Source organism: Eurosta solidaginis, chromosome 3 (assembly GCF_040869045.1).
Source record: "Eurosta solidaginis isolate ZX-2024a chromosome 3, ASM4086904v1, whole genome shotgun sequence".
In the NCBI taxonomy this organism is placed as follows: Eukaryota; Metazoa; Arthropoda; class Insecta; order Diptera; family Tephritidae; genus Eurosta; species Eurosta solidaginis.
In genome coordinates, this window is record NC_090321.1 from 255,861,321 (window position 1) to 255,880,775 (window position 19,455).

Genomic DNA, 19,455 nt, shown 5'->3' on the forward strand with positions numbered 1-19,455 from the left:
TCCAACGGATGCTTTTGCCGAGCTACACCAGAGAAACAAATTGAAACTTTAGGGAGTTCGGCCAAGGATGCCGTCATTGCGTAATGGGTGAAAATCGTATAATCCTCGGCGCATCTATATAATTAAAATTTTACAAGGACCCTGGATAAAATTTTTAAAATGTAGACCAGAGTTTTTAGACGTTTGTGTTCACATCATTGATTTCAATAGTCTTCGTTAAATCAAAACGATATTTTAGAATTAAAGTCGACCGATTTTAAGTTGAATGATGTTTACTGCTGTTTTCCGGCCAAACGATATAAGAGCTCATTATGGATGACCGCGTAGTTTCAGTTTTCAGACTAGTTCGACTCCCACTTCGTTAGGGTAGTAGCACACACGGTCATTTTTTCCACTGTCTTGGGAAAACTTTTGCTTTACCACTTTGAGTGTTCTTGCGAAGGACAAAGACTCACCTGGTAAATACATATATGTGCCTACGTATTCACATTTCCCACTCAGCATTTAGATGATTAAATTTTCAATTTCCCTACATATGAATACAATTAGATTACTCTTTCTGACTAAATAATGAGTTATCATACAATTGAACAAAACAAATAATCAAATATGAATACTTTTGATGATCAAAAATTGAAAAGCATTTTTCGATCACTTTTTGGAATCAATTTTGAAGTCCTTTGATGATTACATTTTAATATTTCATAAAAACCAACAAAAAAATAATCAAATATGCTTACCTTTGATGATCAAAAACTGAATATAGTTTTTCAATCGAATTTTGGAATCATATTTGAATCAAAGATGTTTACTTTAGGTGATAAAAAATTTATAATCATTTTTAATTCACCTTTCTGAATCTTTTCTGACTATATTTGTTGACTGAATAATGAGTTTTATACTTGTTAAAATTTTACTTTTTATTGAAAATCTTTTTTTTTCACATACACACATTTTTTCAATCATGAAGTTCAGAAAAAATATGTATTTAAAATTTTTATTACTAAGACATTCTTTAAGACAATGCAATGCAAATGCTGCTCGTGCCCGAAGATTTCCCCAACTATTTCTCTACCTTCGGCTTCCCCGAAAATATATAATCACCCCTATTCTGCATTTCGATTACGTTCCCGTTCTACGCTCCGCTCAAATCGAAGTTTGGTATTCTGCATTACGACGGAATCGTAACGAGAAGAGGAAGAGCAAATGAGTTTTCGAAAGCAGCTGTTTGTACGGAATGTGTGAACATTGGAACAAAATAAATTAAAGAAAATTTGTAAAAAACACTCAAAAACGTTTATATTTTATTATCCAAGCCATTTTGTACAAAAAAAGGAATAGAATATATTGCCGCAGTGTTATATTTTTTTGAGTGAAGTGCTTTCATAATTGTAAGTGTGTTTTTGTCGTTCTTTTGGCCAATTCCACGCCGTGGCCACCAAGTTTTGTTAAAACGGATTCCTACACGAATATAGCTGACATTTTCTGAATTTTATGGATGCTAGTTTCATTGCAGTGGCCTAAAATACTCTATGAAGATTTATTTGTTCTTTCCGCAAGGATTGTTTACGTTTTCGCTTCAACTTCCTCTACTCCGGCAGCTTGCTTTGGCATATAACTGGACCCAACGAACAGACATAAATACCCCCAGCGGGTAAGGGGGTAAGAATATACCCGCGGTAGGTATGCCTGTCGTAAGAGGCGACTAAAATACCAGATTCAAGGGGTGTGTAGCGCAACCCTTCAGGTTGCCAGCGCAATATATAGCTTCTCCAAACCTAATTGTCAACCTCACCTATCCGCGGCGAATCCTGTTTCACTAACAGACGAGGCTCTGGCGCCCCAAGCTCCTCATGGAACTTGGGGGTGGGGAGGGAGGGGATGGCCTGAAGGTTTAATGTGGCCACATAAATCGTTCCCGAGATGGTCGGGCTAGCACCTTAATGGTGCTATGGTACCGGATTTGTATCCGGCAAAGGACCATCACATCGATAACACTCCCAAAGCCTTCGGGGAGCAACCTTATCGCTACAACAACAACAACAACAACAGACATAAATACCCCAGCGGGTTAGGGGGTCAGAATATTCCCGAGGTAGGTATGCCTGTCGTAAGAGGCGACTAAAATTCCAGATTCAAGGGGCTGTGTAACGCAACTATTCAGGTTGCCAGCGCAATATACAGCTTCTCCAAACCCAATTGTCAACCTTATCTATCCGCGGCCACTCCTGTTTCACTATCAGACGAGGCTCTGGCGACCCCAAGCTCCTCATGGAACTTGGGGGTGGGGAGGGAGAGGATGACCTGAAGGTTTAATGTGGCCACATAAATCGTTCCCGAGATGGTCGGGCTAGCACCTTAATGGTGCTGTGGTACCGGAGCGTACCGGATCTGTATCCGACAAAGGACCATTACATCGATAACACTCCCCAAATCCTTCGGGGAGCAACCTTATCGCTACAACAGCAACAACAACAGACACAAATTATAGCTGTCTATTATAATGGAATCAACAGCCGCGGCATTATTTGTTGAGTTGGAAAGCAACGCATACGAAAATGGCCAGGCGAGAATCGAAAGGCAAATATTGCGAGATTTGTGTAATCCATTTGAGATGAGTGACGAATTGCAAGAAATTTAACATAAAAGTGGTAAAGTTTAATGACTTAGTTTCTTATTTAGGTTACAAAAAATTTTCGACTTAATAAGGATGCTTTCAAGTATGTGTTAGATACTTTTGCGGAGCAAATACGTCCAGGGACTTCGACATCGACATGTTGTTTTTGGCCTGGAAACATATAAAAAACAATCATCATCAAGCCTTTTACGTTTCTCAAAAAGTTTTACTTACATTTTTGCTAAAATTCTGTTATAAATTAATAAAAAACTAAAAAGAAAATATTTTTCCGCCAACTAATTTGCAACTTAGAAAAACGGAACTACGATCGAAATGCAGAATACACAAAATCGAACGATTCGAAGTTGGATCGAAAGAGATTGGAACACAGAATACCAAAATTGCCAAATCGAAAAAATTCCAATCCAAGTCGAAATGCAGAATAGGGCTGAATAGTTGGACAATATAAAAGTTGTGAGCTATTTGACCAGGTAAGTGAAACTCTCTTGACATATGTACCTGGATATGTCTTCAACATCCCGTACCGTATCGTATTTTAAGATGTTGACGATCATAGCTGATGTTGAATGTTGTAGTCGTAGGTGTATATCGGTCAAGTTTGTTTACGAGTGACCTGTGGTTCAAATAGCTCACTTCCGCATGCTTTCTTCCCCTGATGAAATAAAAGTATTATGTAGTATCTTATTTTGAATGAGATATGAAGAATAAATGCATCATAATCGCATTCAAAACTGATTCAAAAATCTCAACCAAAACGATTGAAATATGTTCACGAATATGATCAGAAAATGGCTGTGAAAAGCAGTCAAATATTACTCTAAAACAATTAAATTTAAATTTTACAATGATATCAAATACGAATAAAAAGCGTTTCGAAATATGAATCATAAATGATTAGTCAAGAATAATCATATTTATGGTACATTTTTCTCCCGACGTTACGTAAATTTTCGAACAGAAAATGCTTTTAAATTTGAACGTTTTTAATCATCTTGGGGTATGATATTTAAATATTTTTTGATCAAAATTTTCAAAAAATGTTGGCTGGGTTGTAAAAGGAGCCGTAACGTGTAGGTGATATTTAAACTTCAAACCCTTCTCAAACGTACATATATTCTCAACTTAAGTATGAGGTAAAAAACATTTCAAAGGAGTGTTTATGCCTCTAGAACCTACTAAAGGATTTTGCATCACTGATTTCGCTTATTCTTTCAGCCAATCGCAATATAAAATTTTTAAAAAAATCGGTACTTTTTTTTGCTTTTTTTAACAACTTGAAAATAATTTGAAACGACTTGAGTAATTTTTTTTTGGAAAAAATATGCAAAGTGATTATATAAATTTCCCAGCCAACAGCCCAGCGTACCTTCGAGAGATAAATTCTTGATGGTTTCCGGGATCATTACGGGACTTTTTCGGGGTTATTTTGGGTCCCTTTAGGCATCATTTCTAGATGGTCTTCGGGATTCGTCCGGCATCCCGTCGGGCTCATTCCGGGACTTTTTCGCGACTAATACGGAATCATTTGGGGATCCTTTCGGCATCATTTCTGGATGGTTTTCGTGATCCGCCCGGGATCCCGTCGGGGTCATTTCGGGACTTTTTCGCGACTAATACGGGATCATTCGGGAACCCTTTCGGCATCATTTCTGGATGGTTTTCGGGATCCGTCCGGGATCCCGTCGGGGTCATTTCGGGACTTTTTCGCAACTAATACGGGATCATTTGGGAACCCTTTCGGCATCATTTCTGGATGGTTTTCGGGACCCGTCCGGGATCCCATCAGGGCAATTTCGGGACTATTAGGGGATCATTTGGGGACCTTTCCGGCATCATTTCTGGATAATTTCTGGGTCCGTCCGGGATGCCATAGGAGCCACTTCGAGATTTTTTGTTACTTTTCCGGGATAGTTTTTGGACCCTTCCGGAATCATTTCTGGATCTGTGCGGGATCCCATCTGAGTCATTTCCGGACTATTTCGGGATCATTTTGGGATCCTTCCGGAATCATTTTTCTATAGTTTTCGCGATCCGTCGTGGATCCCCTCGGAGCCATTTCGGAGCTTTTTCTGGAGTATGTCGGGGTCATTTGGGGACTTTTTCGGGATCATTTAGGGCTCTTCCGGCATCATTTCTGGATGGTTTTCGGGATCCGTCCGGGATCCCGTCGGGGTCATTTCGGGACTTCTTCTCGACTAATACGGAATCATTTGGGGACCCTTTCGGCATCATTTCTGTATAGTTTTCGTGATCCGTCCGGGATCCGGACGGGGTCATTTCGGGGCTATTTCGGGATCATTTGGGGTACCTACTAGAGGTTTACGCCGATCACTTAATCGGCGGCGGCGGCGCAGGCTCTATTATATACCAGCGGCGGCGGCGTGTGCGGCGCGCCGGCGTACGCCGGTGTTCTTACTTTAAAAAGCTTGATTTTTCGCTTTAAAAAAATAGTATTTATGAAAGGGTTTGCTTGTATGTATTTAAGGAAATTAACGTGTTGGCCATTTCGGAAAGATCCGAGGGTTTTGCCTCAATATCTCGCAGACTGTTCAAACATTTTCAGGAGTAGCTCCTTGCGGAGGGATTGTCCCTCGTTCACTTGCTCCAGAGAGGCTTCGAACCTAGCCCCGGTCTTTGGAATTGGTACTGCTGCGTCTGCTGAAAAGAAATAGAGATACATAAAATAGACACACTTTTGTCTGCATATCAGATGCAAAGCTTAGTTTCACCTAGGGTTAACTCCTAATAATCGTCGCGAATACAAATTCTTTAAATCATTTGTGGCTCCTTGGCAGCCACGCACAAAGTTGACTTACGGTTGCTATTAATGGTCTATTAATACTCATGAAACTCGTGGCACAGGGCGCCTCCAGTTTTTTCGGCTGTTTTTAGAGCTACAATTCCCGATGTGCAAACAGTAGCAATCCCGACCACCAGTCGCTACCAGGCCTTCTGACCCTCACACCATATTCCAGCACAGAAGCTATAGGACTGCGACTCATACCTTCGCCGACGTCATTTTCATAGAAGCTCTAGGTGTAGCTGCGAAGACTTTCCAACGGATGCTTTTGCCGAGCTACACCAGAGAAACAAATTGAAACTTTAGGGAGTTCGGCCAAGGATGCCGTCATTGCGTAATGGGTGAAAATCGTATAATCCTCAGCGCATCTATATAATTAAAATTTTACAAGGACCCTGGATAAAATTTTTAAAATGTAGACCAGTTTTTAGACGTTTGTGTTCACATCATTGATTTCAATAGTCTTCGTTAAATCAAAACGATATTTTAGAATGAAAGTCGACCGATTTTAAGTTGAATGATGTTTACTGCTATTTTCCGGCCAAACGATATAAGAGCTCATTATGGATGACCGCGTAGTTTCAGTTTTCAGACTAGTTCGACTCCCACTTCGTTAGGGTAGTAGCACACACGGTCATTTTTTCCACTGTCTTGGGAAAGCTTTTGCTTTACCACTTTGAGTGTTCTTGCGAAGGACAAAGCCTCACCTGGTAAATACATATATGTGCCTACGTATTCACATTTGTAAAAGGAGCCGTAACGTGTAGGTGATATTTAAACTTCAAACCCTTCTCAAACGTACATATATTCTCAACTTAAGTATGAGGTAAAAAACATTTCAAAGGAGTGTTTATGCCTCTAGAACCTACTAAAGGATTTTGCATCACTGATTTCGCTTATTCTTTCAGCCAATCGCAATATAAAATTTTTAAAAAAATCGGTACTTTTTTTGCTTTTTTTAACAACTTGAAAACAATTTTAAACGACTTGAGTAATTTTTTTTTGGAAAAAATATGCAAAGTGATTATATAAATTTCCCAGCCAACATTTTTTGAAAATTTTGATCAAAAAATATTTAAATATCATACCCCAAGATGATTAAAAACGTTCAAATTTAAAAGCAACTTCTGTTCGAAAATTTAAGTAACGTCGGGAGAAAAATGTACCATAAATATGATTATTCTTGACTAATCATTTATGATTCATATTTCGAAACGCTTTTTATTCGTATTTGATATCATTGTAAAATTTAGCTTTAATTGTTTTAGAGTAATATTTGACTGCTTTTCACAGCCATTTTCTGATCATATTCGTGAACATATTTCAATCGTTTTGGTTGAGATTTTTGAATCAGTTTTGAATGCGATTATGATGCATTTATTCTTCATATCTCATTCAAAATAAGATACTACATAATACTTTTATTTCATCAGGGGAAGAAAGCATGCGGAAGTGAGCTATTTGAACCACAGGTCACTCGCAAACAAACTTGACCGATATACACCTACGACTACAACATTCAACATCAGCTATGATCGTCAACATCTTAAAATACGATACGGTACGGGATGTTGAAGACATATCCAGGTACATATGTCGAGTTTCACTTACCTGGTCAAATAGCTCACAACTTTTATATTGTCCAACTATTATATATTTTCTGGGAAGCCGAAGGTAGAGAAATAGTTGGGGAAATCTTCGGGCACGAGCAGCATTTGCATTGCATTGTCTTAAAGAATGTCTTAGTAATAAAAATTTTAAATACATATTTTTTCTGAACTTCATGATTGAAAAAATGTGTGTATGTGAAAAAAAAAGATTTTCAATAAAACGTAAAATTTTAACAAGTATAAAACTCATTATTCAGTCAACAAATATAGTCAGAAAAGATTCAGAAAGGTGAATTAAAAATGATTATAAATTTTTGATCACCTAAAGTAAACATCTTTGATTCAAATATGATTCCAAAATTCGATTGAAAAACTATATTCAGTTTTTGATCATCAAAGGTAAGCATATTTGATTATTTTTTTGTTGGTTTTTATGAAATATTAAAATGTAATCATCAAAGGACTTCAAAATTGATTCCAAAAAGTGATCGAAAAATGCTTTTCAATTTTTGATCATCAAAAGTATTCATATTTGATTATTTCTTTTGTTCAATTGTATGATAACTCATTATTTAGTCAGAAAGAGTAATCTAATTGTATTCATATGTAGGGAAATTGAAAATTTAATCATCTAAATGCTGAGTGGGTTATTATATAACGTTTCTTTTAGTGTTTGTTTTAATTACTTGGTAAATTGGGTGATGCAAAGTCTGTGTTATGCTGACATCGAAAACGCCTGTTTTTTTAAATAACTTTTGATCAGATAGAAAGAGTTAAATTTCGCAATTAGTTTCTTATAACTGACAGTGATGCGCATCCGTTGATACCACTTTCGACCATATCCGACCAATTTTCGACTTGAACAATATATGGCCTAAACAGTGTTTAACGAGTAGAAAATATAGTACCGCGCCGGACGCCGCCGCCGCCGCGTCGATATTTTTGACATTCGGTGGCGGCGTGCGAAAAACGACCCTAATCGGCGGCGTATATCTCTAGTACCTACCGGCATCATTTCTGGATGGTTTTCGGTATCCGTCCGGGATCTCGTCGGGGTCATTTGGGGACCTTTTCGGGATCATTTGGGGGCTCTTTCGGCATCATTTCTGGATGGTTTTCGGGATCCGTCCGGGATCCCGTCGGGGTCATTTCGGGACTTTTTCGCGACTAATACGGGATCATTTGGGAACCCTTTCGGCATCATTTCTGGATGGTTTTCGGGATTAGTCCGGGATCCCGTCAGGGTAATTTCGGGACTATTAGGGGATCATTTGGGGACCTTTCCGGCATCATTTCTGGATAATTTTCCGGATCCGTCCGAGATGCTGACGAGGTCATTTCGGGATCATTTGGGATACCTACCGGCGTCATTTCTGGATGGTTTTTGGGATTCGTCCGGGATCCCGTCGGGGTCATTTCGGGACTTTTTCTCGACTAATACGGGATCATTTGTGGACCCTTTCGGCATCATTTCTGGATAGTTGTCGGGATCCGTTCGGGATCCCGTCACGGTCATTTCGGGACTATTAGGGGATCATTTGAGGACCTTTCCGGAATCATTTCTGGATAGTTTTCGGGATCCTTTCGGGGTCCCATCAGGGTCATTTCGGGACTTTTTCGGGATCATTTAAGGATGGCTTTCAGGATTCATCCGTGAACCCGTCAGGGTAATTTCTGGACTTTTCCGAGACTATTTCGGGATCATTTGGGGTACCTACCGGCATCATTTCTGGATGGCTTTCGGTATCCGTCCGGGATCTCGTCGGGGTCATTTGGGGACCTTTTCGGGATCATTTGGGGGCTCTTCTGGCACCATTTCTGGATGGTTTTCGGGATCCGTCCGGGATCCCGTCGGGGTAATTTCGGGACTTTTTCGCGACTAATACGGGATCATTTGGGATACCTACCGGCGTCATTTCTGGATGGTTTTTGGGATTCGTCCGGGATCCCGTCGGGGTCATTTCGGGACTTTTTCTCGACTAATACGGGATCATTTGTGGACCCTTTCGGTATCATTTCTGGATAGTTGTCGGGATCCGTTCGGGATCCCGTCACGGTCATTTCGGGACTATTAGGGGATCATTTGAGGACCTTTCCGGAATCATTTCTGGATAGTTTTCGGGATCCTTTCAGGGTCCCATCAGGGTCATTTCGGGACTTTTTCGGGATCATTTAAGGATGGCTTTCAGGATTCGTCCGGGAACCCGTCAGGGTAATTTCTGGACTTTTCCGAGACTATTTCGGGATCATTTGGGGTACCTACCGGCATCATTTCTGGATGGTTTTCGGTATCCGTCCGGGATCTCGTCGGGGTCATTTGGGGACCTTTTCGGGATCATTTGGGGGCTCTTCCGGCATCATTTCTGGATGGTTTTCGGGATCCGTCCGGGATCCCGTCGGGGTCATTTCGGGACTTTTTCGCGACTAATACGTGATCATTTGGGAACCCTTTCGGCATCATTTCTGGATGGTTTTCGGGATCCGTCCGGGATCCCATCAGGGTAATTTCAGGACTATTAGGGGATCATTTGGGGACCTTTCGGGCATCATTTTTGGATAACTTTCGGGATCCGTCCGGGATGCCGACGAGGTCATTTCAGTACTATTTCGGGATCACTTGAGATACCTACCGGCATCATTTCTGGATGGTTTTTGGGATTCGTCCGGGATCCCGTTGGGGTCATTTCGGAACTTTTTCTCGACTAATACGGGATCATTTGTGGACCCTTTCGCCGTAATTTCTGGATAGTTGTCGGGATCCGTTCGGGATCCCGTCAGGGTCATTTCGGGACTTTTTCGGGATCATTTAAGGATGGCTTTCAGGATTCGTCCGGGAACCCGTCATGGTAATTTCTGAACTTTTCCGAGACTATTTCGGGATCATTTTGGGACCTCCCCAAGATCATTTCTGGATGGATTTCGGGATCTGTCCGGGATGCCGTCAGGGTCATTTTGGGACTATTAGGTGATCATTTGAGGACCTTTCCGGCATCACTTCTGGAGGGTTTTCGGTATCCTTTCAGGATCCCGTCGGAATAATTGCGGGACTTTTTCGGGATCATTTGAGGTCCCTTCCGACATCATTACTGGATGGTTTTTGGGATTCGTCCGGCATCCCGTCGGGGTCATTTCGGGACTTTTTCTCGACTAATAAGGGATCATTTGCGGGCCCTTTCGGTATCATTTCTGGATAGTTGTCGGGATCCGTTTGGGATCCCATCAGGGTCTTTTCGGAACTATTAGGAGATCATTTGAGGACCTTTCCGGCATCATTTCTGGATAGTTTTCGGGATCCTTTCGGGGTCCCATCAGGGTCACTTCGGGACTTTTTCGGCATCATTTAAGATTGGTTTTCAGGATTCGTCCGGGATCCCGTCAGGGTAATTTCTGGACTTTTCCGAGACTATTTCGGGATCATTTTGGGACCCTCCCAAGATCATTTCTGGATGGATTTCGGGATCTGTCCGGGATGCCGTCAGGGTCATTTTGGGACTATTAGGTGAACAAGGTAAATTTCAGTTTCCGTTCAAGTCAATTGAGTACGTGAAAACTTCGATACAATAACGCATTCCTTTTTTTCTGTTGACACCGACGTGTCTGAATATGATAGCGATGAAGATCCAGACTATGAAGATAATGAAGAAGGTGTATTCGATACTAATTATGAAACTGACTGAATTATACTTCGTTGGTAAATTTTAATTGAGCGTAGTCATTGATCTACATATATGCTCCAATTAAATGGATTTTCGAAGTGCTAATAAAATAATAAATTTTCCGAATAAGCTTCTGCCATTTGTGTGGTAGTTTTCTTAGTTCCTTATGAAACTTCCAATAAATTTCCAGAAGTGTCCATAAACTTTTTATCAGATAAAATAAGTTAGAAGCGATCGCTGCCCGAGCCGCTGAGCAGCGTTCTGCTGGCCGACGCTCACGCCTACTCTCCTAGATATCTCGGGATTGCTTCCATTTTATCTTCTGGCATTTTACAGGAACTCCTTTCAAGGCATAATAAATATATAATAAGATTGCCAGAAGTGTCCCTCAATATGTAAATTTTGCAAAATTTTCGCAACTTGGCCGACTTCTGGCAACCATTTTGCTTCCACTTACGCTTCTGGAAATTGTTTTCCTATTACAGGTAAGTATACTGAATACCTCAACGAATTTTCAGCCTTGTCCGTTAACAGTTTTTTAAGAAAAAAAATGTGCATCTTTATACGCCCGCCCACGCATACAGCTTCCAGTGCGCCTTTTGGCGGTCGGGCTTTCGGTCCGCCATTACTAATGAAACCTTTTCCAGGTGAGGTATTCTTTGGACCGAGTCATGTTGCTATCTCAGTAGCCAGCTCTCCGTCTAGCAACTTCTGGGTAAACTTGTGCGAAAGCATGTGAAGATGTAATGAGTTTGCAAGGCTCATTGGGGTTCCTCTGAAATCTGAATGGAAGCCGGTTGACGAGCGGTGAGAAATGCCTTGTATTTTTATTGGACTATTATTTGCCGAATGTCCCAGTTGCGCAGAAATAATACGCATTAGGAAAGAATTTCTTAAGCTTTTACGAACATGGCGAACTTCCGTAAACTGTATTATATATAGAGAAATATTTCCCTATTAAACCCTAATGGAAAATAAGCCATATACCCACGCAATATTCGCAAAAGAGACCTTCAAATATACACTCGGATACGCTTGGGTCATACACGGCTAACCCATTCCCACATATTTTCCCGAACATCGCCGCCGATATGCAACCTCTGCGACCAAGCACAATTAACTGTACCACATCTAATATTTGATTGCAATAAAATCTCTAACATGTGTAATAACCACAACAAAACCATGGCAGAACTATTAACAATTGGGTCATTCTTAGAAAACATGACCAATTGGTGTCCCCAGACTTTACTATTTTATATTTTGTTTCTCCAAAAAGAAAATAGAAAAATATCTGCATTTTTATAAATTATTATCGATTCTACGTAACTATATTATAAAAAAAATTATTAATTATCTGAAAATAACTTAAAAAATATTTTCAATGTCAAAGGTTTAGCAAAAATCTGTCGGGACAATTATAAAAATTTAATAGTTATTTTCAGTTGAAATAAAATTGAAAAAAAATAATATTTACAATTTTTGTTATTCAGTTTGTGTATATTAATACCATATATAGAAAAGAATGATGAAAAATAATTTTTTTGTTTAATTTTTATGAAGAAAATTTTTGTCCCCAGGTTTTGGTCCCCTCTGTTACGTCCACTCATTTTATTGAAAAATGTTTGTTAAACGTTATGACGCGTATATTTCTCTTATGCTTCTCCATCATAACTTAGCTAAAATCAACAAAATGTGTTTTGAACTGTTCAGTCTTGTTTAGTGCGTTGTTGAGTAAGGAACCCAATTGTATGCCGGGTACGTACCCTTATTCAGTGTCAACTCTGTTACTGTTGAAAAACGGTGAGTAAAGTGATTTTTTATTTATTTTATAATTTTTTTATAAATATTTTATGTACATTAATTAAGTGGACAAATAAATTCTCCAAAATTCGAATTAAAAGCTAAAATATGGTATTTTTGAGTTAATTTATCCCCTCTGTTACCGGTCCACTCTGTGACTTATTAAAAAGTAACAGAAGGGACTCAAAAGTAACAGAGTGTACAATTATGCTTAAATTTGCTATTTGTTTCTCAGAAAATGGGCAAGAATAAACCATTATCTGCAGCGGAAAAACAACGCCGATATAGGGAAAAAAGGAAGCTTAATAAGGAGAAAGTTGAAGAAAATCAGAAGAAAGATTTGGAAAGGTATCATAATAAAAAAAGACTTATAAGTGATATGAAAATTAGAGAGGCTAGGTTAGCAAGAAGAAAATGGCGCACAAATAAAAAAAACTATCGTGAACGTGTAAAAAAATTGAAAGCCGTCATCGATATTACACCACCATCGTCGCCTTCTACAGAGCAGGTTCGAAATGTCGTCTGTGGCCGTAAAAAAATGCGTATGGAAAAAGCAAAAGTACATAGGAAGAATATCAAATTGCAAGTCGAAGTTAATAAGTTAAAAAAAAAAGTTGAAAAATTGAAGAAGCAGAGACAGCGATCCAAAAAAGTTAATATTAGCAGTTCAGCGTTAAGCACACTTTCAAAAACCAACGAGCTAATAAACACATGTTTGCCAAATGTACGAGGTGCTGGAGTTGAAACTGTTAAAAAAAATTTACTGAAATACGCCACACTAACAGAAGGGTTAAAAAATAGGTATGCGGAATTGCGAACAAAGAGCCAAAAAGAAGGATTTAAATCAATTTTGAGCAATAAACTTATTCGGAAATACAAGCTAAAAATGCAATTTCATCGCGATGTGTTCAATTTAACAAGAGTACGTAAGAGTTTTTCAAAAACAAAACCAAACGACGATATCTTAAGTCTGCAACGTTTTTACGAAAGAGATGACATAAGTCGTGCCACTGCTGGCAAGAAAGAGACTAGAACTAAATTAAAACAGAAATTACAAAAACGATATCTTCTTGACACCTTACAGAATATCTACAAAAAGTATAAGTCTGAAGGAGGTCGGTATTCTTATTCATATTTTGCTGCTCATCGTCCATTTTATGTGGTTTCACCAACAGTTGCATCAAGAGATACATGTGCATGCAAACTCCATGTAAACTTTGAATTCAAATTGTCCGCTTTGAAACAAATTAATGCAATTCATGTCAGCAATTTAAATGAATTATTAATGTCTATAGTTTGCGATATGAACAGCAAAAGATGCATGTACAATGAATGCACCTCATGCAAAAATAAAACTTGCACTTTAAGTATTCAAAATGAATCTGAAGTATCCTGGAAAGAATGGATTCGAAAAGAAGAGCGGTTCCAAAAAAATGAAAAAGTAACTGTTGCTATTAAAATGATACGAGTAGAGCATACCACAACAACATCGTTATTAGCAGAGAAATTTAGTTCTCAATTACAAGTTTTTAAAAAACATATATTTAATATTCGCACTCAACATAAAGCATATCGCAGCTGTATCGATCAATTAAAAACCAATGAGGCTGTATTACACGTCGACTTCAGTGAGAACTATAGTTGTAAAATGGGTCAGGAAATCCAAAGCCATAATTTTGGATCTTCGCGTAACCAGATCACACTACATACAGGGGTATTATATTTCTCAGGTAAGGTGAACTTACCCCATTCTTTTTGTACACCTATCAACCTTATATTATATTTTTCAGGTGAAAATAATCCTTTTTCTTTTTGTACCATATCGGCCTGTAACGAACACAGCCCCAGCGCAATATGGGCTCATTTGCAGCCAATATTTGATTTGATAAGAAATTCAAAAAATTCATATTTTCTCAGACGGGCCCTGCACTCAGTATAGACAAAAACAAAATTTTTACCTTTTCGGAACAAAACTTTTTGAAAATGGATTTCAGCTAGCAACGTGGAATTTTTTTGAAGCAGCTCATGGTAAAGGAGCAGCCGATGGGATTGGTGGAGTGCTAAAAAGAATTGCTGATAGAATGGTCGCACACGGAGCAGACATCATGAACAGCCAGCAGTTTTTTGAACAGGTACAAAAAGAAACAACAATAAAATTATTTCTAATTGATAAAGCGGCAATTGATTGCATCAGGAAGACACTTCCGTTCAATATACCATTACTGAAAGGTACCATGCGTCTCCACCAACTTATGACTAAAATTCAGGGTACTGTTTTATATCGTGATGTTAGTTGCTTTTGTAGCAACATTCCACGAGGATTTTGTAGCTGTTTTGAAAGCAAAGTATATAAAACTAATTTAATCAGAATAGAAGAAGGAAAAACTACTCAAAAAAAATTATTTTATAAAGAAGTCTATACTCCGTCGTCGTCAGAAGATGAAAGTGAAAAAGAAAATACGGATATTGAAACTAAGAATGGAATTATGAATGGGACATTTTTACTAATTCAAGTGTTAGGAAAAAGTATAACTTATAGATACGTTTGTATAGCACAAACGTGTGTTGATGAAGATGGTTATATCAAGGTAATTTTTCTACGTTCGAATGACAGCACAAGTGCAAAATTCAGGATTCAAGAAAATGACATTTCGTATATAAAAAAAGAAGCAGTAATTAAAATCCTGGAAAATGCGAACATAAAATTGAAAGGTGGTCGAATTTACTACAATTTCAACCATCCAATAGATATATTAGAAGCACAAAATTAATAATCTACTTTGTAAAAAAAGTGATGGTAATAGCGGATACTTAAATAGTACAGTGCCTCAGTAACAGTGTCTCCTCTGTTACGTTACGTCTCCTCTGTTACGTTAAGTCTCCTCTGTTACCATCTACTTTTCTTTAATTAAAAAATAAGGCTAAGTCATTAGATTTATTATATGAGTGTAATTTAATAAGGTACACTGGCCTAAAGTCATTAAAAATAATTAACCAGTATTAAACTATTTAATATTTTATTTATCATTAACTTAGTTCACCAAAATGAAATTTGAATTAATATGGGTGATATTATGTGTTATTTTTTGTTATTTTTATATTACTTTTTAAATTTTTTATATAATAAATTAAAATGAATTATCTTTCCTGGGGAAAAACAATAAAAAGAATTTAATTTTCAATTGTTGATGTTTTTTTATTTCGTATTTAATTTAGGTAACAGAGTGGACGAAAGTGCATTGGTTTCTTCATGTTTTTATCTGTAAAAACTCCAAAAATTAAAAAAAATACTGCTGGTTATGGATTCCTATTGTTGATACCATCCGTAACCACATGAGGCCAATTATAAACATATTTGGCCAACTTAATTTTTAAAAATTACAAAATTCAGAATGGTTTTTTAATGACATGTTTTTTAAGAACGAACCAATTACATCTGAAGAAAATATTAAAATATTTACAAAAATACTGAGAACTTGTCAACTATATTTTGATATTTGACTTTTATAATTGCAGGCTGGAAACCTTAGTCGTTAGTGCCTAGCTTTAAGTTTATTGTATAATTTTTATGCAAATAAATAAATAATAATAATAATAATATTTATCTATTGAACAGTTTATAAACTCCCATAACGATCGAGTTTACTTAACTAAGTGCATTGACGGAAATTCGAGCCTACAAACAGCCATCCGAAGTAATTTTCCATTTCAAGTTGAAAATAACATAGCTGTTACCAATACACTGTAACGAAGCTTTTTCCGTCCCGGCGCTTCTTCAATAAGTGCTAGGGGTATACTCGCCGTGTCCAAGGTTCGCTTACAATAGATTTGTAAATTTGGGACACCGTACAATTCGTCTTCATATAAATTCACTTTATTTCTCTAATTCTATATATGTATGTACACTATAATTAAAATGAAAAATTTTACGTAATCAAAAGAAGAAATATTTGTTCTTTTCGTTTCACTGTATGCTTGCTCTATACTGCGTGGTGGGCCAACGGGTACTCGTGTCCCGTTATGACGCCTCGATGGTCGTTGCTTGTGGGTGTGTAAACCCTGCAAAAATCGTTGGACCATGTGGTCCACTGGAGTACTTACCATTCTACTCCACTGTAATGCAGCGATGGACCAACTCATGTTTCTACACGAACATGTTGTAAGCCGATCATTGCTCGTTTTTAACGATTGTAATCACTACACGATGTTTATTGGACTGTGGGTACTCCATGGATTACTCTGATGTAATGCGGAGATGGAGTATATGGTCCGGTCCTAGGACATCGCAATGTTAATTGGACCATATTTTTTGTATGAATTGCGGTTAATTTTGGAGCACTCGCTTGGTCCATAGCGTGTACTCCATACATGCATGCATGGAGTACTCGCGATTTTTGCAGGGAATGTGTTTTGTGACGCCCTGCGTCGGCGTGCGTGTCCCGTTAGGAACGTCCCGTTAGGACGCTCGGCTGGTCGTTGCCTGAGTGCGTGTAAAACGTGTTTCGGTGACGCCTTGCGTTGACGTGTATGTACGCAACCCTAGTGTGGTTGACGTTGTTGTTGTTGTTGTTGTAGCAATGCTCGCCCCACCTAATAGCCGCGACCGATCACAAATTGTCATCAATATCCTCTAACGGGAGTCCAAGGAAACTTGCCGTTTCAACAGGGGTGGACCATAAGGAAAGGGGTGTTAGAGGCGTTGGTTCCACATTACAATTGAAGAGATGGTTGGTGTCATGTGGGGATACATTGCAAGCGGGGCATACATTTTGTATGCCGGGGTTGATTCTGGATAGGTAAGAGTTTAACCTGTTACAGTATCCAGAACGAAGTTGAGCAAGAGTGACACGCGTTTCCCTGGGGAGTATGCGTTCCTCTTCCGCAAGTTTTGGATAATTTTCGTTAAGTACAGGATTCACCGGGCAATTCCCGGCATAAAGATCCGACGCTTGTTTATGGAGTTCACCAAGGACCTGCTTGTGTTTTTTCACTTCATACGGATGGGTCCTCAGGTGCCGTATTTCCTGAAAATGCTTACGGAGATGACTCCTTAAGCCCCTAGGCGGTGCTGGTTCATCAATCAGATGTCTGTTGGGATGCCCAGGTTTCTGGGTATTCAACAGGAACTGTTTGGTCAGCATCTCATTTCTCTCCCTGATGGGGAGTATTCTCGCCTCATTATGCAGATGGTGTTCTGGGGACATAAGAAGACAGCCCGTGGCGATTCTGAGAACAGTATTTTGGCAGGCCTGTAGTTTCTTCCAGTGGGTGATTTTTAGGCTTGGCGACCATATGGGTGCGCGTAGCACGTAATCGGCTGGCTAATTGCTTTGTATGTAGTCATGAGCGTTTCTTTATCTTTTCCCCAAGTACTGCCAGCGAGGGATTTGAGGATTTTGTTACGGCTCTGAATTCTCGGAACAATTGCGGCTGCGTGCTCACCAAAATGTAGATCCTCATCAAACGTCACACCCAAGATTTTGGGGTGTCGGACAGTCGGTAGCGTAGTGCCATCGACGTGGATGTTCAAAATGGTCGACATTTGGGGCGTCCATGTTGTAAATAAGGTCGCGGAAGATTTAGTCGGTGATAATGCCAGGTTTCGCGAGGCGAAAATACTGGAGAGATCACGGAGATAGCCGTTTATTTTATTGCATAGCGCATCGATCTTTGGGCCTGGGTCTGTGGCCATTATTGTGCAGTCATCGGCGTAGGAAACGATTGTGACTCCTTCCGGTGGTGAAGGTAGCTTAGATATGTAGAAATTAAACAAAAGTGGGGATAGGACACCACCCTGTGGCACCCCCTGTTTAATTCTCCTTGGTTTTGATGTTTCGTTTCTAAATTGCACCGATGCCTGCCGACCACCCAGATAATTTGCGGTCCACCTTTTAAGACATGGGGGAAGGGTAGACCCTTCCAGGTCCTGCAGTAACGAGCCATGGTTGACCGTATCAAAAGCTTTTGATAGGTCTAGCGCTACGAGTACTGTTCTATGGTGGGGGTATTGATTTAAACCGCAATTTATCTGGGTGCTAATGGCATTTAGCGCGGTGGTAGTGCTATGGAGTTTTCTGAAGCCATGCTGATGAGGGGCTAGCTGCAAATTTGCTTGGAAATAAGGGAGCAAAATGGCTTCAAGCGTCTTTGCCACTGGCGATAGGAGAGATATCGGACGATACGACTCACCTATGTTAGCTGGTTTCCAGGCTTTAGTAGCGGGACCACCTTGGCCATTTTCCATTTCTCAGGTATGACAAAGGTGGAAAGAGACATGCGCTAAATATTTGAACCCCTCTTTCCCTAGGCTTTTAAGCATCGGCATGGCTATGCCGTCTGGGCCCACTGCTTTGGATGGTTTAGCACGACCAATGGCGTCCTCAACCTCTTTAGCGGTGATGGTGATTGGTGACGCGCTGAATTTGTGTTTATGTGCGCGTCTATTGGCTCTCCGTCTATCTTTGTCGACCGTAGGATGCATTATATATTGTCGGCAGAAAGCGCTCGCGCATTTTTTCGCGTCCGACAGCACTTTGTCGCCAAAGGCGATGGAAACTTTGTCCTTGTGCTTAGTCGGATTCGATAGGGACTTTACGGTGGACCAAAGTTTACCGACACCGGTAGAGAGGTTACAACCTCTTAGGTGCTCCTCCCATTTCGCCCGCTTGTGTTCATCTACAAGCAATCTAATGCGTTGGTTTATATCCCTTATTTGGGGGTCGCCTGGGTCAAGCTGTCTTATAAGGTCACGCTCTCTCGCTAAGTTTGCGGCCTCCGCCGGGAAGTGGGGCCGGATTTCGGGAATTCTCCCGGCGGGAATGAAATGTGCCGAGGCGGATGTAATGACCTTACGGAAGGCACGCTCCCATTGGCGGGCATCAGTCGGGATAGGGAGGGCAGCTAGGCGGCTGTCTGTAAAGGATTTATATTCTTCCTACTCTCCTTTTT

At 39.6% G+C, this 19,455-nt stretch overlaps 2 protein-coding genes and 1 long non-coding RNA gene across 5 annotated transcripts in view; 1 reads left to right on the top strand and 2 right to left on the bottom strand.

Moving 5' to 3' along the window:
• The window catches only part of atos (atossa), a 519,662-nt gene that overhangs the window by 434,560 nt on the left and 65,647 nt on the right, over window positions 1-19,455 (bottom strand). The gene's annotated exons all lie outside the window — the stretch shown is intronic.
• Window positions 2,667-3,062, bottom strand: LOC137247094 (uncharacterized). The gene is made up of 2 exons (XR_010951776.1): window positions 2,852-3,062; window positions 2,667-2,788 (listed from the first exon to the last, which is right to left on the bottom strand). It is a non-coding gene; the product is annotated as an uncharacterized lncRNA (long non-coding RNA).
• Window positions 12,445-19,455, top strand: part of LOC137245400 (UDP-glycosyltransferase UGT5-like) — a 45,858-nt gene continuing 38,847 nt past the window's right edge. Inside the window, exon 1 of the mRNA XM_067776005.1 lies at window positions 12,445-12,507. Coding sequence (XP_067632106.1) covers window positions 12,456-12,507 — 52 coding nt within the window. The 5' untranslated portion in view covers window positions 12,445-12,455. The remainder of the gene's footprint in view (window positions 12,508-19,455) is intronic.